The sequence below is a fragment of the Eschrichtius robustus genome, chromosome 17, assembly GCF_028021215.1.
Source record: "Eschrichtius robustus isolate mEscRob2 chromosome 17, mEscRob2.pri, whole genome shotgun sequence".
Taxonomy (NCBI): domain Eukaryota; kingdom Metazoa; phylum Chordata; class Mammalia; order Artiodactyla; family Eschrichtiidae; genus Eschrichtius; species Eschrichtius robustus.
In genome coordinates this window covers 25,003,591-25,028,743 of record NC_090840.1, presented here as the reverse complement: position 1 = coordinate 25,028,743, position 25,153 = coordinate 25,003,591, and the positions used below count along the sequence as shown (strand labels likewise).

The 25,153-nt window shown below is 39.9% G+C and overlaps 1 protein-coding gene across 1 annotated transcript; it reads right to left on the bottom strand.

The window, feature by feature from the left end:
- Window positions 1-20,023: 20,023 nt before the first annotated feature.
- FABP5 (fatty acid binding protein 5) lies at window positions 20,024-24,394 on the bottom strand. Its single transcript, XM_068525637.1, has 4 exons — window positions 24,240-24,394; window positions 21,716-21,888; window positions 21,232-21,333; window positions 20,024-20,275 (listed from the first exon to the last, which is right to left on the bottom strand). The coding sequence occupies exons 1-4, from the start codon at window positions 24,316-24,318 to the stop codon at window positions 20,222-20,224; spliced, it is 408 nt and encodes a 135-aa protein (XP_068381738.1). The 5' UTR covers window positions 24,319-24,394; the 3' UTR covers window positions 20,024-20,221.
- Window positions 24,395-25,153: the final 759 nt, after the last annotated feature.

Genomic DNA, 25,153 nt, shown 5'->3' with positions numbered 1-25,153 from the left:
ATAACACGCAGGAAAGTAATATTTTAAAATAGTCCATCTGTTGACAGGATATTGATACTTGGAAATTTCTGTGGATAAACTTAGCAGGGCTTTGGCCTTTCATGTTGCAACTATGACTCTTACTGGCCAGAAAGTAGCCATGGAGGCAAAGGGAATACTGTTTAGATACTGACAATAAATGAGATAAAAATCCAATAGAAGGATTGCACATTGCAAGAAACAGAGTAGTTGATTTAGGATTGTATGTCATTTGGGCAATCAAGATTTCTCAACCCGTTTTTCACAAGATGTTATATGGTATTTTACAATTAACGTTTCTGACCAATGATGCTTGGAAAATGTTAGCTTCAATAGATTTGAGCAAGTTTCTTAACTGCAGGATTTTTCAGAGCCTGTAATACGCTAAGCAGCATTTTTAATGTCTAAGAAAGGATTTCAAGCATACAGCCTATTTCTCTAACTTATTTGATCTTACAACATTTTTGGGTAAAACATCTTAAACAATGCTCAGAATTACCAGTTTAACTAGTTCCATGCACTGTCATTGTGACCAAAGAATTAATTTTTAATTCAGTCTTTCAAAATTTGTATAAGAGAATTTAGGTAAAGCAATTGTTTAGTATTGTAATTAGGGGGAAATTCTTACCCAAAAGAAATTCTGCACCTGGACTTACCATGGAAACCTCAGTCAGAATAAACAAAAGAGCCATATTTACCAGAGGGATATGGAGTGTCCTCTCCATGGGAACCGAGTGAGCTCTAAGGCCATGGACCCTTCAGGTCTTTTGATCATACAAGGACAGCGCTTCTCATCTCAAGTAATAAAGTACCTTACACAAATAAAATTCATTATTTTATGGCACAGCTACTTAAAATGCAATATTTTCACTGCTTTTATAGTCAAATGACTAAGCCTATCTTGGTGAGAACAACAGTAGTATTCTTTTTTACTTAGAATACCAAAAGATTACCTTTTCATTAAATATGGTCATCTTCCTTAAAAAATTCATTGAAAGATATGTATGGGTCTGGTTGACTTGCAATACAAAGAAAAGTTAAATGGAACAGTTATTCCATCTGTCTGAATTAAAATGAAATCTGCAAATTCTGTAAAATGAGAGCATTAAAATTTGTTTCCTGTCATTGTGCCAACAACTAACAGGCTACTTCTGTTTTTAACATTAAATCTCCACAGAGGAAGCTTACTGAGCTAAGATTTTTTTTTATATATAAATTTATTTATTTTATTTTATTTATTTTTTTATTTTTGGCTGCTTTGGGTCTTCGTTGCTGCACAGGGGCTCTCTCCAGTTGCGGCGAGCGGGGGCCACTCTTTGTTGCGGTGCACGGGCTTCTCACCGTGGTGTGGTGGCCTCTCCTGTTACGGAGCATGGGCTCTAGGAGCGTGGGCTTCAGTAGTTGTGGCATGCAGGCTCAGTAGTTGTGGTGCACGGGCCTATCTGCTCCGCGGCATGTGGGATCCTCCCAGACCAGGGATCGAACCGTGTCCCCTGCATTGGCAGGTGGACTCTCAACCACTGCGCCACCAGGGAAGTCCCCTGAGCTAAGATTTTTGTTATAATATTGAACACAGTCTAAGGAATACTTTGGTTTATTTTTTTTTCAAAATTCCTAGGCAGATACATGAATCTATCCTAAGAACAGTAAGAACTACACAGAAGACCTAGGATGCCTAGGAGTCAGAAGACGTGTGTCCAATGTGTAGTTCTGCTACCATCTTTGGACAATGAGCAAACTACTGCAGGTATCATTTCCCCAACACAAAATGAAAAGGTTAGAATTGATCAACCTAGCTTTAAAAAGCCATGACTTGAAAATAATTTTCTAATGTGTCAGCCCTTTCAGCTGAAACTCAAATAAGTAGAATGAGAGTGGGTTCCAGTATCTCATGACTATCACTATTGCAAAGTAATGTAAAGATTTCCAAAGGCTATTTCAATGTGCTCTTGTGAAGCCCATTCCTAAAAGGAGGTGCCTATTGATTTCATACAATGATTCTAAAGGAACCTCTGGAGGTCAAGTAAGGAAGGGGGTCTGGAAGGAACAAGTTCTGCAGAGTTCAAAGTTACACAGGTTTGCCCCTTTGACAAACCATTTATACACCGCAAGATTTCCATTTCGTTTTTCCTTGATTTTGTGACTTTTCCTGAACTTTCTAATCTGAATTTGAATCACATATAAATTGGAGCTAATACGTGAGCCCAAGTCATACAAGATTGCATATGGAAAGTCATATATTCAGGGGCTCATTTTAAGAGAAAGTTTATTTTTACATCTTTGAGACGTTTGTGTGAATACTTATGACACCTAGTGGTCAAAAACTGGGAAATGAGATATTTAAGGAAGAGGAAGTGGGAATGGCCTGAAAGAGGAAAATCTATAGATAAAGGAAGAACTGCTTTTTAGCAAAACACTTGTCCATAAAGGTGTCTGATTCTGGAATCGTTTATATAAGAAGAATCAACTTAAAGAAAACAGAAAATACAAAGGGTCACATGATCCTTAAAAATAAAAAGAGTCTAAAGAATCTGGAACTATGCCATCTTCAGAGAATGAAGAAGAATTTCATCCATTTGTATTCTTCCCATCTAGCAGTTTGAAAAACAATCATTCAAGAACTTCTGTGATGCATGGATGCACACTGGTCTTTAGGACAGTGAACTGACAGGACAGCGTCTTTCCATTTTGTATCAGAACATCTTTCTATTTCCCATGTGTTGATGCAGTCTTTAAAAAATGTTTCCAATAAAAGGAAAATCTAAATTATTCATGATGTCTACTTTGCAAAATCTTCAAAGAGAAGAGATGTAAAATATGGAATTCCTTTTCAATAAAAACAGTAGCTTACCTTCTCTCTTAAAAAAGTGAGAATCAGAAAGATAATGATAATCAGAAGAGAGGAGATGCACAGAGTTCGAATGAATTTGAAAAAATAATTCACTGGGGTGGGGAGCAGGCAGGAATGAGCACAATGGGTTACAGAGAAAGCCTCGTTAATAATATTCCTAGAAATTGTTACAGGTGATCACTCCTCCTGGTTCCTCTCTCAACTTTTTGGCATTTCCAAATGAGATCCACCCTAGGAACTTTATCACAGAAGGCCTATCAGCTCTACTATCCACTTTCCTTCATATATTGAATATATTCCATACTTTAAGACAAACCATAACCAATTGCTTAGACTTCTCCTATCTGAAGTATATTCCAAAATATTAGTTGCTCTTATGAAATTTATTTTACAGGCTGTAGGGATAGTGTTGAATGATGTCATGTAAGTCCCCTCCTTTTGAAAGCAAAGCCCTGAACATTCTGGTACATATGCCTTGCCTAAGAAGGATGATCCCATTAATATATCAATCTAGTTATTAATTTCCATATTTAATTTAGTTTGAAATTTCTCAATAATTATTTGTTAATTTGGATTACCTATACTACTGCTTCCTTTCATTATTGTAAATAGCCAAGAACTGGGAGGCTCTGGAGTTCTTTCCAGACACTGAGAATTGAATTGGCTCAGTAGATAAATATTTCCTATAATTTTGAAGCCAAAAGAGTTTAAATTGGAGTTAGCTGCTTAGTATAGAGAAGGAAAGAAAGGAAGAAATAAAGGGGGAGGAAGGAAAGAAGGAAGGAAGGAACGAAGGAACGAAGGAAGGAAGAAAATAAGTTCTTAGAATCCAAATGCCTAGTAAACACGTTTTCAGAAACTGAGGGAAACCAAAATACTCTTTATGCATTGAACTTTCTCTTGAGATCTTTCTTAGAGCCCTGTCTGGAAGTCAAGTGAATGGGACCTTGCAGAGGCTCTACCATTAAGCCTCTGTGAATCCTTGGACAAGTCACACAAACATTCTGTATCTTCCTCTCTTCATCTTACAATATGGAGATATTTTGCTAGATGATATCTAACTAAGGTCCCCTCCGCTTCAGAATTTGATTTTTTAAATAGTTTATTGTATTTACTTATTCTTATCTTATTTTCTCTGCTAATTAGGCCCCTCAAGTTTCCAGTTCAATACCCTTTGAGATTTGAACCAAGAGAAGAAGAGGAAAACAGAGCTAATATCTGTTTTTTCACTGCTATGAGAAACGAGAAAACAGAAAAATATACTGGAAGATTATCTTGGGAAAGAAAAAATTACTGTTTTAAAGCAAAATAAATAAATCATGAACATAATTTAGGCAGTGACATATAATGTTATTTTTGGGTGTTAAGTTCAATAATTATGACATTTTAAAATACTACTGGTTTGAAAGTTAGGAATTGGTAATTAGTGTTTTGAAGGTAGGAAGGGAGTAGGCTTAAAAAACTTAAGGGTTCAAAAAGCTGGAAATTGCTTTTAACAATTCTACATATTTCCAGAGAGATTCAAATATGTGGAACTCTCCTAAGAGAGAGTGCTCTCTCTCTTAGGAGAACTTGAATTCTCCTAAGTTTCCTTCCAGCCCTGAAAATCTGAGAGTCTATGTTTATTTCTCCTGGATTTTTCTACCAAATGGCCTTTCCAAGTCCCTCTGAGCTTAGAGTTATTTAATTTCATGACTCCTATTTTCTGAAGGAAACCAGAATGTCATCCCAAAGTATGCCTCTTTGACATAAAAATTATTTTGAGCTGAAGGCAATTAAGAAGCAGTAAATGCAGATAAAGTTACCCCCTTTTCTGCCTAAACACAGGAAATAAATTCTCCTTTCACTGGAGACAGACTCTTAGCCCAGAGAAGGCACCAGAAGAATCTGCAAAACAAACTTGTTAAACTAACCCTTATCTTCCAAGTTACTTCTTCACCATTTACCCACCCTTAGCCCAAACCCCTTTTTGTTTTTGTTTGGTTTTTTTTAACCAGTGAATTGTACACTTTATTTTTTATTTATTTTTTTAAATTTTTATTTATTTATTTATTTTACTTATTTATTTTGGCTGCGTTGGGTCTTTGTTGCTGCGCCGGCTTTCTCTAGTTGCGGCGAGCAGGGTCTACTCTTCATTGTGATGCGTGGCTTTCTCATTGCAGTGGCTTCTCTTGTTGCAGAGCAGAGGCTCTAGGCGTGCGGGCTTCAGTAGTTGCGGTGCCTGTGCTCACTAGTTGCGGTGCGAACTCTGGGACGCGTGGGCTTCAGTAGTTGTGGCTTGCAGGCTCAAGAGTTGTGGCTCGCGGGCTCTAGAGCGCAGGCGCTGTAGTCGTGGCGCACGGGCTTAGTTGCTTCACGTTATGTGGATCTTCCCGGACCAGGGATCGAACCTGTGTCCCCCGCATTGGCAGGCGGATTCTTAACCACTGTGCCAGCAGGGAAATCCCCCAAACCCCTTTTTCTTGTCAATTCTTTGCAAATTTATTGTTTCTTTGTCTAAAAGATACAAATGCTTCCTGCTCCAATCACTTCTTCCAGCCTTCATTCTCCTGTGCAAGCTCCATGTACATGTAAAAATTCAATACACGTTGTATGCTTTTCTCTGTTCATCTGTCTTTGTCAGTTTAATTTTCAGACCCAGCCAAGGACGAGAAAAACTTTTTCCTCCCCTACGATACCAACCCACGAGAACAGGAGAGTCCATCAGTGGACTGATGAAGACAGGAAAGTGAGAAGATTTAGGAATAAAGATCATTTTCACTGTTTTTACCATCTTTTACCTGGTGAGGAAATGATGAAGTGTAGGTAGCCTAGAAAGAGTAAGAAATAAGAAACAGGAGTGTAGGCACACTAGTACTACCAGGCAATGCCTGGAAAAATATCAGTGTTTTGTTTGTTTGTTTTCAGAAGAAACTATTTTTTGCACTCTAGCCCCTCCCCAAAGGAATGAGTTTGTTCAAGAAACTCATTCACATGGTGTCAAGTACTATTTGTAAGTGGGTGATGTGGCTTGTATATTTATAGTAGCACTTCTAAGGAAGTGCTGAAGAAAATCCTGTGGCTGAGCAGAGTGTTAGATTGTTTCAGTTCCTGTGATATTTATTTAACATAAACTAAAGCGTGAGAGCGCACTTACCATGCACACAACTCAGAGAATACCTGCTACCCTGTCCCAGTGGACATTGGTTGTAAGATAAAAAGCCAAAGCTATAGGGCCCACTCGGCCAGTGTTCCTTTTCCAAATAATAAATTTACCATAGAACTAGATTTTTTAAATCTACCAGAAGAGTTTTGAAAGGCAGCAAAAAGATTAATGGTGGAAAGGGAAAAACCCAGGATACAGAGGAATTAAAGAACCTGTATTTTCCCTTTTAAACTAAATTCTTACTACATTAGCCTGCTTTTGTTGAGGCTTATTTCAGGGTCTAGTTCAATACGCTTGACCAGCAGAGAATTACGGAGTTTAAAGAAATCTACACCATGTATATTACTTATGTTTTATACTGTAGTATATGAATTCTGTTCAAAATGATTCTGTGTTTGTTTACATAGCATCTTTGTTTCCATGTCAGTCTATTATTCTATAAATCTACTGAGGGCAAGGGACATTTCTAACCCCACAGTTGCCTCAAAAAGTATCACTCTATAACAAGAATTTCATGCATGCCACCCCGTCATTCCATTTTCCCCATCATTTTAGCAGCCAGCAAGAACTTCCCTATTTGATGATATACTAGACTACGTGCCCTAGTCAATCTCCTGTAACCCCCAAACCCAACATATATCTCACCTCTGAGCAAATTGGGCTCTGTGTCTTCCTTCCCTGTAATGAATCTTCCCTTCTGTTGCATATTAACATAACAAACTTCCAGGAGCCTACCTCTCATCTGTTCTTCTTTCTCTAAGGCTGCCTTTCTAGAAAGGAATGCTACTGACTTATAGGCCCTTCTGCTTATCCCAGAATCAGTCTTTTTAAAACACACTCTTGTCTTTGTGCATTTGACCAGTAGGCACTCCACTGTCAAGTAATTCCTTTTAGAAAATGCACTGACTCCCAGGTGACATTAAGTACAATGCCATGAATTCTCACTCTTATGGCAAATGATAACCATATTTGTATTGGTAAATGGTTATTAGTTTTCTTGGGGAGTTATTATAAAGGATTACATGCAAAATGTATTCATATCCACTCAAAGAATTGCAGCATACTTATTGGAGGGCAGAGTAATTTTAAATGTCAGAGAACATAGATAGCATCCATTGAACTTCCTTTACCTTATTATCAAGTAACCTACATCTCTCCTCAATTCTATTAGGAGCATTTATCATTTCAATCTGTTGATCTGCATTTTGGTACTTAGACTCTGGAGTCTCTTTAAATTAAATAAAGCAAGATAGCCCAGACTTTGGTTACCTATAAAAGCAAAAGACTGAAAACAATCCACGTGAATATTAATAGAGCCTTTTTAAAGTAACTGTAATTATTAAAAAGAACAAGGCAACTCCAGATGGGCTGATAAGACCTTTCTCCAAGATTGGCTGTTAAACTAATAAAGAAAAGTACAGAGATGCATATATAATTGTGCCTGCATTTACAGAGAATATTGCTAGAAAGATAAATAAGAAACAGGCTACCATGATAGCCTCTAAATGGGAGACCTGAGTGGCTGGGCACAGGGGTGTAGGGAGACTTATTGTTTACTCTACTGAAACAGAGTTCCCCTAAAACCAAGTTCCCCTGCCGAGTTTATGATTACTCTCTCTATCGAAACCTTTATTCCCTTTCTTGTCCCTTCTGACCTCAATCCTGTGCTAATTGAACACTAATCAACCAGAGTCAGATGACTAAAATTGCTGTTGTTGATAACATGTTACTGTACTAAAATTGCTATTATAGAAATCATTATTAACATACAAACTCAGGTTGTTTCTCCAGAGCAAGATGAGCTAACAGACCCCTAGCCATGGACCACCTGGCCAGAGAATTGTAAACCAGAGACGTCCTGACTTCCAAACCTCCGATTAAGAAATGTCACAAAACGATGATTAACCCCAGCTTCTTTGTTCTTCCCCTTTAAAACACTCCCAACTCAAAGACCAAGTTGGAGTGGATCTGAGGCTTGTCTCCCACTCCCTTGCTTGGTGCCCTGCCATGAACACTTACTTTGCTACAAACCCACTGTCAAAGTTTGGCTCTCTGCCCAAAAGCCCTTGCTTGGTTACAGTATTACCTTTTGAATTTTGTAATATGTGCATTGAATTTATTTACAGATTTTAAATGATTTATTAATTAAAAAACTCATAGGTACCGGAATTAGACTTTGGCTAGTGTTCTGATACAGTTGCCAAATAAAATATAGGACACCCAGTTAAATTTGAAATTCAGATAAACAATGTTTAAAATTAAAGACAAGTATGTCCCAAATATTGCATGGGACATACTCATACTAAAAAAATTGCTGTTTATTCGACATTCAAATCTAACTGGGTATCTTGTATTTTTATCTGCTCAGTATGGCAACCCTAGGTCCTGATCCCACCATTTATTTTGTTTGTGACCCTGGTGAGTTAGGTCAGATTCCTCGAAGCAGAAGAAAGGAGAGGATGAGACCTCAGCTCATCCTGGTTCCGCGGGGGTAGTCAGAGGGCAAGTTCAGCTTCAGAGCAAGGGCTTTTGTTCCCCACACCTGCACCGGCATCCCTGTGGGGAAAGGAGGGCATCTCCAGCCCTCCTCACTTGCAAGTAAAATGTCTCCAGTAGTCCGAAGAGGACACTCTGCCCGTGAAGAGCCACAGCTGTGGCTGCTGGAAGTACACCAAAGCTGGAGGAGCGAGAAGGAACTATAGAAGCAGATCCAAAGGAAAAAGAAGAAGTAGTTGACTGGAAGTGATGATGAGCAGGGCCGCTCCTATTCCTGCCTCTGTTTCTGGGACCTCTGTACTCCTCCTATTGGGTAGCCAGTGGTATGTAATGGCTGTTACTCTGTGGTACACAGCACACCCTGAAGGACCACACCTCATCTTTGCTTTGCCTTCAAAGGACTGTTCCATGCTCTGTCAGGCTAGCATTTTCCAAGTGAGGTGCTTCATGGTAGGACGAGTGGATCCCATGTCATGTACACTTTGTCACACCTTATTTACTATGAAGTGGGTCCCTTAATCCAAGGCAATGTTGTTTCAGCAGATCAGACACTCGGTGGGCCCTGAGATAGTGGTGTTAGCTGATACACTACAGCGAGAACAGAAACCCTATATCTGGAATATGTGTGTGTCTGTCAGATCGGGATGGACTGAGCCACAGATCCTGCTGAGGAAGAGCTAGGAGCTCCTTGCTGCATACACTTACTGAAGCATTGCAGAGAGTTCTGACAACCTATTACTGCCTATCAAAGTGCCCCAAATCATGGTTCAAGCAACAATGACTAACAACAATCATTACCTCTCATGGTTTCCATGGGTCAGGAATTCCCCAGGGCTCAGCAGGGCTGTTCCGAGTTCTCCAGAAGCAGAAGCAGACCCTGAGGCAAGACTTTTTGAGCAAGCAACTTGCTAAAGGAAGTTGGGAGAGATCTGGAAGGCGCGGGAGGAGGGGAAGCAGGAGCAGGAAGAGGAGGAAACCAAGGCAGGGTGTGACCTCGTCAGTTCTGCAGAAGGCTGGCTCCACCTGATCCACTGGCCACCTCTGCAGTGTCCGTTACATCTCAGAGTTGTCCTAACCTGATGCAAGGGGCCTGAGCATTCTCATTCCACACCTGTCAGTCATTGGTCATTTACCACCCTGGACAGCAGGGGGTAAACCCCCTGCATGCCTGGCTCTACTGATGCAGATCCAGTGTCCCCTTCAGATTGCTTTTTTTTTTTTTTTAGAAGGATATTTGTTTTACCTTTTTTTTTAAAGGAATTCCTTTTTTTTTTTTTTAATTTTATTTTTAGCTGTGTTGGGTCTTCGTTTCTGTGCAAAGGCTTTCTCTAGTTGCGGCAAGCAGGGACCACTCTTCATCGCGGTGTGCGGGCCTCTCACTATCGCGGCCTCTCTTGTTGCGGAGCACAAGCTCCAGACGTGCAGGCTCAGTAGTTGTGGCTCACGGGCCTAGTTGCTCCGCGGCATGTGGGATCTTCCCAGACCAGGGCTCGAACCTGTGTCCCCTGCATCGGCAGGCAGATTCTCAACGACTGCGCCACCAGGGAAGCCCCAGATTGCTTTTAAAACTTTTTCTTGATTTGTAAAAAGGAAATAATATTCATATCGATCTTATGTTTTAGGGCTAAATGAAATTATGCCTACAAATTTCTTACTTTAGTATCTGGTACTATGCAAGAACAGAATTGAAACTCATTATTTGGAGCAGGAATTATCCAAAAGATACAATTGCTCCCTTAATTATCAAAAGCAAATGTGAGTATCGGGAACTTCTGAATGGATTGGAAGAGTATCACATTAAAGGATTTTTAGGGATGCCCGTTGTAGATTCTAGCCCCTCACTACCCTCTTACAAGAACTTATTCTAGATTCTCTAAGTTAGCCTACACACCAAGATGCTTTGTGCTGGCTTATGGGGTTTGTTGTTGTTTCTCTTAAGCTGTTGTTAGTAATATTTTACTATATTGGTATAAAATTAACATTCAAACTTATATAGCTATATTTAATAAAGTAGGCTTTCTATTTTAAAATACATAAATATTGTCATGTTGAATACATTTCTAGACATTCAAAACACTACCTGATATATAGAAAATCCTTCAAAAAAGAATGTGTTGAATAAATGAATTACTGAATGTTAGTCATAATAATTGGGGAAAGTGGGGGAAATTACAGGTCTATAATCTCTAATCCACAAATCCAAATCCAAAAGGCTCTGAAAAATGATTTTTTTGATAATTTAGTTGGTGGCAAAACCTAACTGGACCTGAACTCATTTGGCAGCAAAGCCTGAAGCAAACTGACAGAAGGCCATGTCAAAAAAATATATAGTCTTTATTTATCCCAATTTGTGTTAATATTTACATGTTCCACTGCAGATATATTAATGTGTTTGATTACAGGGTACTATCCCCAGGTGTCTATGGGAGACATATAATACATGGGTAAATATATGGATATCATATACACACTATATTAACTTTCTAAAATGCAAATCAAATTCTGAATTCAGAGATATATGTCCCAAGGGACTGGGATATGAGTGTCTACATTTTGCTATGACTTTACCTCGTGCCACTTGCACTTGCTATTCCTTCTGCTAGAAATACTCTTCCCATTCCTTTCCTGCCTGGATCCTTTTCTTCCTTCAGGTTTTGACTTAAATTTCTCCTCCCCAGAAATGCGTTGTTGGTTCATGCTGTTATTCCCCATCAAGCACCCTGTTTAGTCCTTCACAGCAATTTTGTCAATCTATAATTATTACCTTAGTGTTTTGTTTATTGTCTATCTCTCCCTCCAGACTCTAAACTTCATGAAGTCAGGGACTTTTCACCTTTATTCAATTTTGTATGTCCAGCTCTTAGCACAATGCCTGGCACATTGTAGGGGCTCAACGTACATTTGTTGAATTGAATGAATCAATCAATCAAACAATTAGTCCATTCAGACATGCTAACATTGGGATGGGACTCAAAGACCTCATCTGCTAATTAAGCAAAGCTAATACAATAAAGAAGAACTGACTTGTATATGAATTTGTTCTTGGTATAAAGAAAGTATTTCTCTTAGGTCCACAAAGAATGACTGCAGGTATACAAATCTATGTATAGTGAAATAAGAGACATGATAGAGAAGATGTGATTCTGTACTTGGCAAATACTCTGATGACACTTTAATAAAATTATCTCCTGGACATAACTGCCTTCATTAACATTGTGTTGCCTCATTCTAATCTGGTGCCTTATTTCTTATTTTAATATGTGTATTTGTGCCCCTGATATGTGGACTTGAAACAACACCATTTTCCCATCAACTGCCCAAACAGAATTGACAGATTTAAATTTTCTGGGATCCTAGAATTACCACCAATTTCCAGAGTAAAGAATTTAAGTTCTCATCAGAACCTTCTACTGACATGTTAATCACTTCAACGTGAAATCAGAAGGTTTTGAGATTACCTCATCTGTGTCATGATGATTTCTCCAAGGTTTCTGGGTGTGGTATACACCTTGTAGGAGGATGCATCGTATAGGTCAAGCTCCAGAACTGGCCATTTTCCAAAAGTCTGCTTGTTCCAGAAAGAGTGGCATTTTTTTTTCTTCCTGTGCTTCTGCCCTGTGCAGCTAAGAGAGGAAGCTGAGTTTAGTGGTTAGTGCAATAGCCTGAGTCAGCAACCTTCATTTCTATATTTGGTTATGTGATTTGCTGAAAACCTTTGTCAAACCAACTCTGTCTAAATTATGAAAGAAGTCTTTATTCTCTTATATGTAACTTTTCTGAACTTCTGTGTAAACACTATTTTCATTGCTATGTTCTGAAACCCTGAAACATATTCCTGGGATTCTTTTCTCATGTATTTCTTTTAGTAATGGTCTGGTTGGAAAATCAATAAACCAACAAAATAACCAAGCAAGAAACAAACTAAACTGAATACTAGGGTCTCGGTGGCATGCCCCATAATTTTCACACCACCTAGAGCCATCCACTCAGATGAGAATGAGAATGGAGGCCCTTGGAATTGTGCCCAAGTGAACATCATGGCCTTGTGTAAAGCCCAGCAAATGAGAAAGAGCAAAACTACCCATCATAAATAACTTTTTTTCAATAAGGATGACTTTAGAACCAACATTTCCCTCACTCTAGATCTTTAATTGTATAAAGGAAAAGATGTGCTCCTTGCTAAAACAGTTAAATTGCATCTTGGGGGCAAAATATTTTGTAGGGTAGAAGTTTCCTTAATCACGTGCTACAGCACTCTACCACTTTGTGAGGTTAACTTTGTTTGCAGCCTGGCAACTACTTGGCCTATGCTTTAAGGAAGGCTGAGTAAATGCTGTGGGGACCTATCTAAAGGGTAAATACTACTGTAAATGTTTTTTAATGATTTTATTACATTAATGTATATGAATGTTCATTGAACCATTGTTAATAACTGAAACTTTCAAAGACTTAAACATTTATCAATAGAAAATTGATAAAATAAATAATTGAGTTGAAGTAAAGTTAAATACTGTGAGGTTTAAAAAATGTGAATCTATATTTGTTTGAGTTTTTAAAAAAAACAAGTAAGCCAGCAGAATACTGTGTTTTATGTTCCCATGTATAAAATGTTTGGGGTCTATATGAACATAAATTTATAAAGGATTATTTCAATGCCTCATAACCAAATACTAATACTGATTATCTGTGGAAGTGAGACTTCCAGGACTATTTATTTTCTTATTTGTACTTTTCTGCAGTATTTTCTAATATACTATTTATTTATCATTAAAAATACAGAGCAATTTGCATTAGGTGTTTGCATTTTTCTTATTACAGATATATAAGCAAGTAAATAAGAAATTAAACATCACCCCAATCCCAAGAGATAACCACTGTTAACATTTTTCTATATTTTCCTACATGTATGCACATAATGTTACACAAATGGGATGTGTACATAATTTAAAAATTTTTTATTTTATATTAGACTATAGTTGATTAACCATGTTGTGTTAGTTTCAGGTGTACAGCAAAGTGATTCAGTTATACATATACATATATCTATTCTTTTTCAAACTCTTTCCCATTTAGGTTATTACAGAATATTGAGCAGAGTTCCCTGTGCTATACAGTAAGTCTGTGTTGGTTGTCTATTTTTAAAATAGTAGTATGTATATGTCAATCCCAAACTCCCATACATAATATTTTATAGTCAGGATTTTTTTTCACCTTAGAGCATATTATGAGGCTTCTTCCAAGCTCTTGTTAGTCTTTTTACTTTTTTAAATGCCTGTTAGTGTTTTACTGTATGGACACATCATGATTATTTAACCAGTCCTCCATTTCTAGAAAGTTATGTGCCTTCCAATTTTCTGCTAATATAAATAGCACTTTGATGAACATCCTTGTAACAAAACTTTCAACCATTAGGAACTCTTTTTCTAAGACAAAGGAAGATGAAATCAGCCCGTCTACCATCAGACAAAGGTCAATTGTTCTCTTTGTTGCCAAAAGTACAGCTCAGTCTCTCAGCCACTTCTGGATCCACAAATAAATACTTCAGGGCAAAACCAGCCCTATTAGCTGAACTTGTATCTCTGGATTCCCGGATCTACGCCAAGTAATTTCTCAGTATTTTATTAGCTCTTTGTCACCTTAAGGAAATTTAAATATATATATATATATATATATATATATTCCAGTATTTTCTGTTGTTTTTAGTAAGAAGAATTTCCAAATATCAAGTTTTCCATTACCGAGAGTGAAACTAGGGTATTTTTTAAAGTGCTCTGGCCTTTCCTACTTGAGACCCTCCATGGTTTCCCTTGACCCTCCGACAAACCCAAATCCCTAACTAGAAGTACCAGGTCCCACAGGCTCTGTTTCCTACTCAGATATCAGACTGCATCTTGTCCCTCATTGCTTCTCTGTCCATCAGCTTCTGTCATTCTGCCCCTTGTCTGCTCCACAAAGGGTTTTTGCAGTTGCCTTCCTCTGCCTGGAACACTATGCCACCAGACATTACTTGCCTACATTCTGCTCCTGATTCAGGTTTGGATTCAAACAATACCTCCCCTGAGAAGCCTTCCTGGCCATCCCATATAAAGTGTCTTCAACCCTACTCACTCTTTCTCATACTACTTGGTTTCATTTTTTCTTGCTGCATTTATCACTCTATGCCACTTGTTTTAACTGTGTGTATTCTATCTTTTCTCACCAGAATGTCAGTTCCATGAAAAGGACCCTAGCCCTGCTCTATCTCATTCCTCATATCATGTGTCACAAGCACTTTTAAAAAGTGCTCTGTAAAAAGTATTATTATTTCCTTTTCATACATTTTCAAAGCGTGCAGTGTGGGAGGAGGAGCCTGGGAGGAGATGGACTTGTTCCGAAGTAAATGTCCACGTATAATCTGGTGACAAGAGCCTGACAGACCAGATGTCATAAGACAAGTTATTTTCCAGTTGCTGTGGGACCAGTGATGTGTCACCCCACCCTGCCTTTCACAATATTTCAAAACATATGTCACTCAGCTTTTTAAACCACTTCACCATCTTCATCAGTTCTTCCTACTAACCCACATCACACGTGACCCACCAAACAGCAGTGAATTCTAAGAGGGCAACAGGAAAAAAGAAGAACAGTGAGTACATGGAACCCAGGGAAAATCTATAATTATTCTCATAAACTTAAAAGTGAATTTTACTTTGCTAATAGGTTCATCTGTACCATTTTAATAGAGACACAGACGTAGAGAACAAACGTATAAACACCAAGGGTGGAGAGGGGAGGTGGAATGAAGTGGGAGATTGGGATTGACATATATACACTACTATGCCTAAAATAGATAACTAATGAGAACCTGTTGTATAGCACAGGGAACTCTACTCAGTGCTCTGTGGTGACCTAAATGGGAAGGAAATCCAAAAAAGAAGGAACATATGTATACATATAGCTGATTCACTTCTCTGTAAAGCAGAAACTAACACAACATTGTAAAGCAACTATACCCCAATTTTTAAAAAATAGAAAAAAAGTGAATTTTAAATACAACATTAATAATCATTAATTAATAAGCAGCAAGAATTGAGTAAGAGCCTCAACTGAGCTAGCAAAACTAAAATCTAGGTGCTAAACACATGGTTCTCAATCATTTTATGGTCCTAGCATAATTTCAAATACCAGAATTTTGAGAAAACAGTTGACGAGATTAAGACTCAAGAAACCGCTAAATTAGCAAATAAATGCAACATAATTATACTAGCATAGAGCAAAGCCACATATTGCCTAGAAAGACCTCACAGGTGTGATGCGCCAATAACCCTGCATCCTTAGGCACTCATTCTGCTTGAAGAGAACAGTCAATGCCCTCGCAGCGCTCAAGGACATAATCCGAAAGTTAAGTCATCTCTTGCCCGTACATTTTTCTTTGGTGAGAATTTGACCTATGTTAAACCATTTGACTTGCGGTAAATTGTATCTAATCTGGACCACGTTCCACGAACAACTCAGGTCAAGTTCTGTTTGACAGACATTGCCTGTTGGCAGAATACTCAGCTATAGTAAAATAAATTTTAAATGTTGATCACAATCGGGCAGCCTAGTTCCTGGTGAGGCAGAGTGTCACAGCATGCCAGTTCAGAAACTAGACTGAGTTCCTTACTTCCTATTTCAAACATTCATATTCTACAGTCATCAAGTACACTACCTCTGGGGTAAGTAAATGACCTAATTAAGTTGAATGATTTGTACAAAGGTAAGAAATATGGTTTAAAAAAATAACATAAATTGAAGCAAAATCATAAAGGGTCTTAAATAATATTAAAATATGTTAAGTAGCCACAGAAGAGCCATTAATTTACTAATGAATTTATTCATTTAACAGATATTTATTGAGCATCTTCTACGTGCTAGGTTGTTTCCTAGGTGATAGAGAACACAGTAAAAACAAAGTCCCTTCTTCATGGAGCTTACTTTCCAGGGAGAGAGACAGATAATAACCACAAAAAAAATTTTTTTTTTAACCAAAAAACCAAGTAAACATATAGTCAGTCAGGATTGGTGATAAGGGCAAGGGCAGCATAGGGGAATACAGAGTATGCGGGAGGGGTGGTAGCAAATATACACTCTGGGGATGACTCACTGCTAGGGTGACATTTGAGAAGAGACTTAAAGGAAGTGAGAAAGCAGAGAAAGGCTGGGCAGCAGATTTCAGAAGGTAGATTGTTCCAGGCCGTGGTAACAATAGGTGCAAAGGCCCTGAGGCAGGAGCACAGCTGTGTCAACAATGGCCTACTGGAAGGGAATGTTTGGTAAGAGAGTGAAAGGAGAAAAAACGAGGAGGAGCGGAGATGTTGGGAAGTTGAGAGAGACAGGCAAGATCATGTAAGACCTCTGCAAATACTTTGGCTTCGACTCTGAATGAAATGAGAAGCCAGTGGAGGATTCTCACCGGAGGAGTGACATATTTAAACGTGTATTTTAAAATGATAGCTCTGGAAGAATAAAAATGCAAACAGGGAGATCAGGGGAGAGAGAACGGTGGAGTCTGAATCACGGTAGTATCTGTGGAAGAGGTGAGAAGTACTTGAATTCTAGATACTTTCTGAAAGTAAAGCTGAAATCATTTGCTAGTGGATTAGCTATAGCATGGGAAAGAAAGAAAGGAATTAAAGATGACTCGAAAGCATTTAGCTAGAGAACTAGAAAAATAACATTCCCATGGATTGAGATGAACAATACCACAAGAGGAGTAGGTTTCGAATCAAAATAAGAAACTTGATTTTGGAAAACCTGAGGTTAGCATCCTGTGCTGTCCAAATCAGCAGTTACTGACTATATGTGGGTATTTAAATTTACATTTTAATTAATGAAAATTAAATAAAATTTAAAATTCAATTCCTCGATTGCACTCGCAGTATTTAAAGTGCTCCATACCCACCTAGATGGGGCTAGTGTCGATGTGTTGAATAGTGCAAATGATACACTGCATTTCCATCACTGCAGAAAGTTCTGTTGGGCAGTACTGGAGAGACATTAAGCCTTTACTATGTGTTGGGCCCTCTGCGAAGTGCTTTACCTACTTTATCTCATTTAACATTTAAAACAGCTCTATGAGTCAGGCAATGTTGTATCTTTTACAAAGGGTATAACTACAGTTCAGAGGAGTTAAGTGACCCTGCCCTAAGTCACACAATTCTTAAAAGGGTAGAGAGCCAGAATTGGATTCCAGGATTGTCTGCCTCCAAAGCCCAAACACTAAATCATCACACTAAATTTTAGAGATTAAACCAGTTTGAAATTACACGTGACATCTATAGGGAAATGTCCAATAGGTTATCGGCAATAAAGTGTTGAAGCATAGAGAAGAAAACAGGAGATCTGATAGACCTGGGTGAAACTCCCAACACATGCAGTGTGTTGTAGAACTAAACAGAATACATTCCAACATACTACCAGTTAAGAGAAAACAAAAATATTCAATGAAGGCACTAGTTTATACCTTTTGATAAGGGGTGAATTGATGTTAAAGGATTGCTTAGCAGAAAGAAGGGCTTGATTGATACTAGATAATATGAAGTTGAGCTACATTTGTTCTTGTTCTACCAGTGGTTCTCAACTAGGTATGCTACCATACCCTTAGAAGACATCTGGAAATGTGTAGGGTGTTTGGGTTAGACTGATGGGTGCCATGGGCATTTTGTGGCAATGATCTTAGGACACCGACTTGCCACAGCTCAGCACAATGAAGAAAAGTTCTCTCACCCAAAATGTCCACAGCTCCCCCCACAGAAGAAACATGGGCCTACCCTTCCTCTAGTAATACTACACTGTCCATAAACTGAAGCAATACAGACATTAGAACATGGTGCTTGTTGCACAGGTTTTAGTCAGATGAACCTGTGTTCCAATCTGTTCTGACCCGTACTAGCTGTATGGCTTGGTATCATTACCTAGACCCTGAGACTTAGTTTTCTCATCTAAATAAGGCAGAAAACAATTGTTAATACGTATCATTTAGGGTGGTTCTGAGAATTATAAAACTCTTAAAAGTACTTGGCCCAGTGTTCGGTTCAGGGAGTCATATAAATGTACACTATTATTAGAAGTGGAAAAAGGGGATGAAAGAGGAACTCTAGTCTGGAGACGAAAATAAACGAGACGGAAATTCAAATAGAAAAGGAAGTCTAGAACAGCACTGTCCAACTAAAAATATGGACCAAAAAAAAAAAGGCCAGCACATGTAATTTTTTTTAGCACATGTAATTTTTAAATATTCCCTAGCCACATTAAAAAAGACAAGAAACAGGTAAAATTAATTTGATTAATATACAATATTTAGGTAACCAACTGTATCCAAAAATATTATTTCAACATGTAATCAATATAAAAAAAATCAGAGGTGTTTTCCATTTTTTTTTTTTTTTTTTTTGGTATAAAGTTCTTTAAATCTTATGTGTATTTTACTTACCCAGTGCTCATCAGCCACCTGGGGCTACAGCTATATATTGGACAACACAGAGCTAGGGTATCAGTGAGTCCAACTCTTTCATTGACTGCTAGCTTTCGGTAATTAAAGATTCTTGCCAGCTAATATTTCAGTGCATAGAGAGTAGTTTCAGAAAAGTCTCAGTTATTACATTTAGGGACTTTAAACTCAGGATCTTTATACCACTGAGAAGAGGCAGTGCTGTAGAATGAATGATTGACCAGTCAAGAGTGGACTCCACGAGTTGTAGGTTCCCACTCCAACTCTCCTGCTTCCTATGTCCTTGAACAAGTTAGGTAGTCAAAAACCTGTTTTCTTATTTGCAGCACAGAGAAAATGTTACTAGCTCCCCTAAATATTGTTCTGAGGATCATGTACATAGTTTTAGCCCAGTGCCTATAGGAATTTCTCCAGATGTGAATTGCAGATATTTGTTATTTGGCTTGAGAAATAGGACAGGAGTCACTAGAAGTCTAGTTATTCTTTATATATACATACAAGTATTTCATTCAGAGCTCAATTACTCTTACGGCTTTTGTTAATGAGCACACTATGTGCTTTCAAAGCTGAGTGTTTCTTGTCACAGTGAGTGCAATGATTTGTCCTTGTGTTCAGACATACCTTAACCTCTGGAAGACTGCCTGGCACATGGTAGGTCCTCAGAAAGTTTATTAAATGAATTTCTGGCTCAGAATTCCTGAGTAATAGTTATAAGCACACTATTAAAAGTATGATTATTAGTCAATGATGGTGATTTAACCTTTATTTTAATATTTAAATTATAAAGTTTATTTATGTAGCTATTTTTCAATGAGAACAGTCTCTGCCACAAATTTAAGATTCTTGAGTTGATACAAAGTTCAAATAGCATAGGGCAAGATTAATGATTGGTAGTTTATTTGCCACAGAAGTAGCTCTACATATAAATTACTAAAATATAATCTCAATATGGTAACCTCAAGGCTACCCCAGAATTTATTCCATCCATAAATGTTAAAACTCGTCACTAAATTCCTATAAAGCTTAAAAAAACATGCAAAACTGGTATAGCACAAACAGATTTATTTACTAACCAAAGAGATGATCCTAATTAAACCAACACTTTGAAATAGTTAAAGTAAAATGTTTGTGATAAAGATAATTGAACATAGTAATGAAAAACAAAACAGTATGGAGATTTGCTCATTGAACTGAGCTTGTTCATCCTCGCAGCTTCCTATCCAAAATGATGATGAAATTTTTACTCTACTTTTTCATAGACCCGAGTACAGGTGACATTGTTCATGACACATACCTAGGAGAAAGAGTGATATTAGAAGAGTCAGGTTAGTCTTACATCACAGAGCAATGGTGATAGTTAAATGCTAGGACCACAATCCTACAAAACGTTGTAATCTACTTCATAGACGAAGAAAATGCACTTTAGGATTCCTGGGTTTGAAAAGCTAGAACCTGTTATTTTGCTGATGACGTGCATATGCTTAACTGAAAACTAAATATTGATTTGCAATATCTAAACTATTCATTCAGTCTCAGCAAATACTATTCCTCATATTGAAGAAGCAGAAAAACGTATGCCCAAGATTATATAGACATTTTTTTACAAATTGAAGGTTTGTGGCAACCCTGCATTGAGCAAGTCTATTGGCGCCATTTTTCCAACATCATTTGCTCACTTCCTGTCTCTGTGTCACACGTTACTAATTCTCACAATATTTCAAACTTTTTCATTATTATTATATTGGTTTTGGTGATCAGTGATTAGTGATCTTTGGTATTACTATTGTAATTTGGGGGCAGTTATTAGCAATAAAGTATTTTTTTAATTGAGGTATGTATATTGTTTTTTCAGACATAAGGCTATTGCACACTTAACATAATAGTATAAACATAACTTATATGCACTGGGAAACCAAAAAATTCACATGACTCACTTTATTGTGATACTCAGTTTATTGCGGTGGTCTGGAATCGAACCTGCTATATCTCTGAAGTGTGCCTGTACTGTAAATGTAGCAGCAGAGCATGGACTAAACCCAGCTCCTGCTACATCCTCTAGTACATCATCTCACTTCTCTATCTCTACAAAGGGCTTTCTCAGTTATTAGTGTTTTGTATTTACCTTGTTGCTTTGCAGTTTTTTTCTTTCCAAACCTAGTTCTCCTGCTCATGATCAGTGATACAGAACACCTATGTGAACTATGAATTCAAACAAGAAGCCCAATAAGATATAAGATGTCAGACACTTACCACCATTAATTTTCCATCTTCCAGTTTTCTTGTTATTATGCTTTCCTTTCCATCCCATTCCTGACGCTGAACCAATGCGCCATCTGTAAAGTTGCAGACAGTCTGCCAAAATAAAGTATACTTTTTAATCTTCCAAAGCACAGTAAAAGACAGGTTCTGTGACTCATAACCTCCTTAACCAACATTTTTTCATCTTTTCCCTTCTGAGTCTACTTCATTAGCCCATACTGATTTCATTCGTAATACAGTTTATGCTTTTCAATCTAGATGCACACAAGAGATACGCACTCTTTCTCGTGTCCCTTAAACTATTTTTACAAAATAGACTACATTGTGAAGTTGGTACTTTCACTAATTTGTCACAGCTCCATTCATAAAACAACTTGTGACTTTTTCATTAAGTTCTTGCCTGGAAGCAGTAAGACTGTTATTAATAGAATCTATCATTCTAGAAGCTTCTGTGATATTATAAGTTAGGACTGACCTGAGTTTTTCTGCCATCAGCTGTAGTCTCTTCAAACTTCTCTCCCAGGATGCAGGAAAACTGTGCTGTTTTCAAAGCGCTCTCACTTTTTATGGTGAGGTTTTTACCGTCAGAAGTGATGATACAGTCCGGTTTGGCCATTGCACCCATTTTTCGCAGAGCCATCCCCACTCCTGTAGAATGTTATATCGTGTTAAACAACAGGAGGACCAGAGTTATAGTTTACATAATAAAAGCAGCAATTCAATTGTAATCACTATGCTGTGCATATTTTCACCTATTCACTTATCAATAACAACCGTGAACACTTATCCAGTGCTCACCATGTGCTCATACTTGACATATATTATTCATGGCAGCCTTACGACAACCTTGTGGAAGGGGGATACACTGTCTCCGTTTTACAGATGAGAAGATGGGGCACTGATGTAACTTACTCAAGCTCATTCAGCTAGGGAGGGAGGGGGCTGGGAACCAACAATGCAGGCAGGCCATGGGCCTCCAAATAGCTCCACCACCATGCTCTGCTGGCTTTCAGAAATTTAGGGAAGATATCCGAACTTCTACAATGTCCTCAATTCTGCCAACCATTGTATTCTATGACTCCAGCACACAGTCTGGCACATAAAAGGCCCCTGATAAATATTTGATTAGCAGACTATACAAAATCAACATTGATCCTGAGATACTCAAATTACACAAAGTTTTAAGAGTTAACTGCACAATCATAATGCTAGCAAACAGGAAAAATCTTACCCTCAAATAGAGTAAATATTTCAGAGCTGTGTAACTCAATTACTGTATTGATATATTTAATTTATAATCTGTGTATTTCCCCTTAATGTTAACATTTAGTAGGAAATTTAGCTCTAGGCGAAATCTCAGTTTCACAAATGAGGAGATTACAACCTAAACAGAGTAACTGACTTGATGATGAACACTCAGCCAGGCTTGAAATGTCCCCGTGAAGCCTTCTCTTTTGCCAGCTCAAGGCTGGTGCCTTGCTTTGTTAGAGTCATTATTTATTCTCACTTTGGACAAATAAAGGGCTCTGCTCTTCCTCCACCTTGATTGCTCTCTAATGAATTGATCCTTGACAACCTTCATGACTCCAGAACTCTGGAAACCAGCCATCTGATAAACACATTTGCTTTCAATGGCTAGAGAAACAGCCTTCTCCGGTCCTCACACATGTGAACAAACACAAACGTGTTTCTTCGATTTGAGTATGTTAGGTGGCTTTACTCACAGGATCATAAAGACACTCAAGATTCACCACAGAACCAGCCTTAACCAGACACTGTCTTGCATAAAGGTTAGTGAAGGTGTGTTTCTCAAGTACCTCAGGGCCTAGGTCTTTGCAGTGACTTCTGCACCAGAAAGCAGGCATGTTAACATTTGTGGGAGGGCGGCTTCTAAAGCATCCCCACAGCCCCAGCAGTTGTCTCAGATAGGATCTTTGCCATGCTTCACCATCCCACTTCCTAGGGGCCTGTGACAAAGGTTCATCTTTGTTTGCCAGTCTACCCAATGTCTCAACCAGCATGCAATCGTTGTCACCGGCTCAGGAAAAAGACAGGAGAAAATTCAGCACTATTTTGAGTGACACCTTGAATCTTCCTACAGAGACTCATCCTTCCTTGGAAGGCTTCTAATAAGTCAAGTGCCTTCTGCAAAGCCACGGCCATCTTGGATGTGGGAGGAAAGCAGCCGCAGGAGGGACCGGCAGTTTCTGACCGCGGTTTCCCAACAAAGCCTCTCTGCCCTCCACCCTCTAGACGCAGAGGCCAGGGCCGCGCCGCACTGCCTCCCCATCCCCGGCTCGTCCCACAGGCCACCTGCCAACAGGCCAGCGCCGCCAGTGCCACGCCTCTGAGCGCCGCTCTGGGGCGTGGAGGCGAGGTTGCCCCGATGCTCCCGGGGGAGCCGTGCCAACCCAAAGGGCCCGGCGCACCCGGAGAGGGCGGGTGGGGGACCTGCGGGGAGGGGAGATGCAGCCGAGAGCGGAATGGAAGCTGAAGCAGTAGCCCGGTTCAGACCCTCTAAAGGGTTTCTGCTAGAAACCGCGTCCCAGGAAGAGGGAGGGGACCCCGCGCGCCATCTAGGAACAAAGATGCGACACGGTGGGCAAGGCGAGTGGGTGCGGCCACGACGGAGTGAGTGCGAGTGGGAGGACGGGGGCAGGATTAGGGAGGACGAGTCGTGGAGGAAGAAAAATAGGGAAAGTTAAGAGGGCTGCCTGAAGGGGTCGAAAGAAGTGAAGTTTGGGGTGGGAGGGGGGTGAGCGCGCCAAAGGCAGGGAGCAAGTGCGGTGGCGCCCAGGGGAAAGCAGCAGAGAGCTGGGCAGACCGAGAGGCCCACGCTCTCCCCACCCCTCGCCCGTGATGGAGGTGGAAGAGGATAACGGGGTCGGGGATAGGCAGCCAAGCATGCCCAGCCTCTGAGCCCAGCACACCGAAGGGGACCTAGGGACAGACAGACACGCACGTGCCACGTTGCAGCGCCGCATGGTGGGGAACCTCACCTACTTCCTTCATGTATTCGTCAAAGCCTTTGCTCTCTGCTAAGCACCATCTTCCTACCAGCTGCTGAATGGTGGCCATGGTGGGCGCGGGCGGGCGAGCGGGCAGAGTAAGCGAAGGAGGGTCGGACGCCGGGAACCTGGCGTGCGGACGCCAGCCCACCGCGGCTGCTTTATAAAGGCGGAGCGCGCGCGGGGCGGTGCCCGGCGGCCAATGAGAGGAGCGCCTCTCCCGCCCGCCCCCCCCTCCCCCCCGCCTCCGGGCCTCGCTCCCGGGGTCCAAGCGTGCAAACCCGCTCCACCTGTCCCGGCCGCGAGGACTCCTCCGGCGCCTCCTGCAAGCAGGGACTCGCCCGGCGCGCCCCACGCCACCCCGGACGCCAGCCCCTGCACTTTCCCGCGCCTCCTTACGCCCAGGAAGCCAGCGGGGCTACCGGCGGACCCGGCCCGCCTCTCCCGGGCCCACTGATCCCACGTCAAGCTGCCGCCCTTCTTCCGTTCAAAACACCCCCAAAGAATCGATTAGCCTTCGCTCCGCTCCAATGGCAGGAATTGATTGATCGGTAGTTTGATTGATCGATTGATAAACTTTTTTGCCTCACTAGTCACTGCTCGCAGACAGGGGGCAAACCCGCATCCCACACCCTCCTGAGACAACCCGTTCTCCCTACCCTCAGGCCACTCCCGGACCAAATGGGGCCTCAGGATGGGTGTATACATGAGTTGAGTTAGACCATTTTATCAGAAAGTGCTGGGTGGATGGAGATGTCCCAGGAAGTTGGTTTTCCAAACTCAGACTCTGTAGCAGGTATCAGCTTAAGTGACTGCCACTGCTATTAAATGTTCTCATTCGAGTATGTTTTATTATTTATATTTTCAGTTTCCCCTCAGGCTCCCAAGTCTTTAGATTCCAGCGC

Excerpts from the sequence above, each read along its gene's own strand:
- FABP5 (XM_068525637.1), bottom strand. The coding sequence starts at position 24,318 with ATGGCCACCATTCAGCAGCTGGTAGGAAGATGGTGCTTAGCAGAGAGC. Across the intron at positions 21,889-24,239 it reads CGAATACATGAAGGAAGTAG|GAGTGGGGATGGCTCTGCGA; the intron begins GTGAGGTTCCCC and ends AACATTCTACAG. Across the intron at positions 20,276-21,231 it reads AAGATGGAAAATTAATGGTG|GTATGTGTCATGAACAATGT; the intron begins GTAAGTGTCTGA and ends TCTTTCTCCTAG.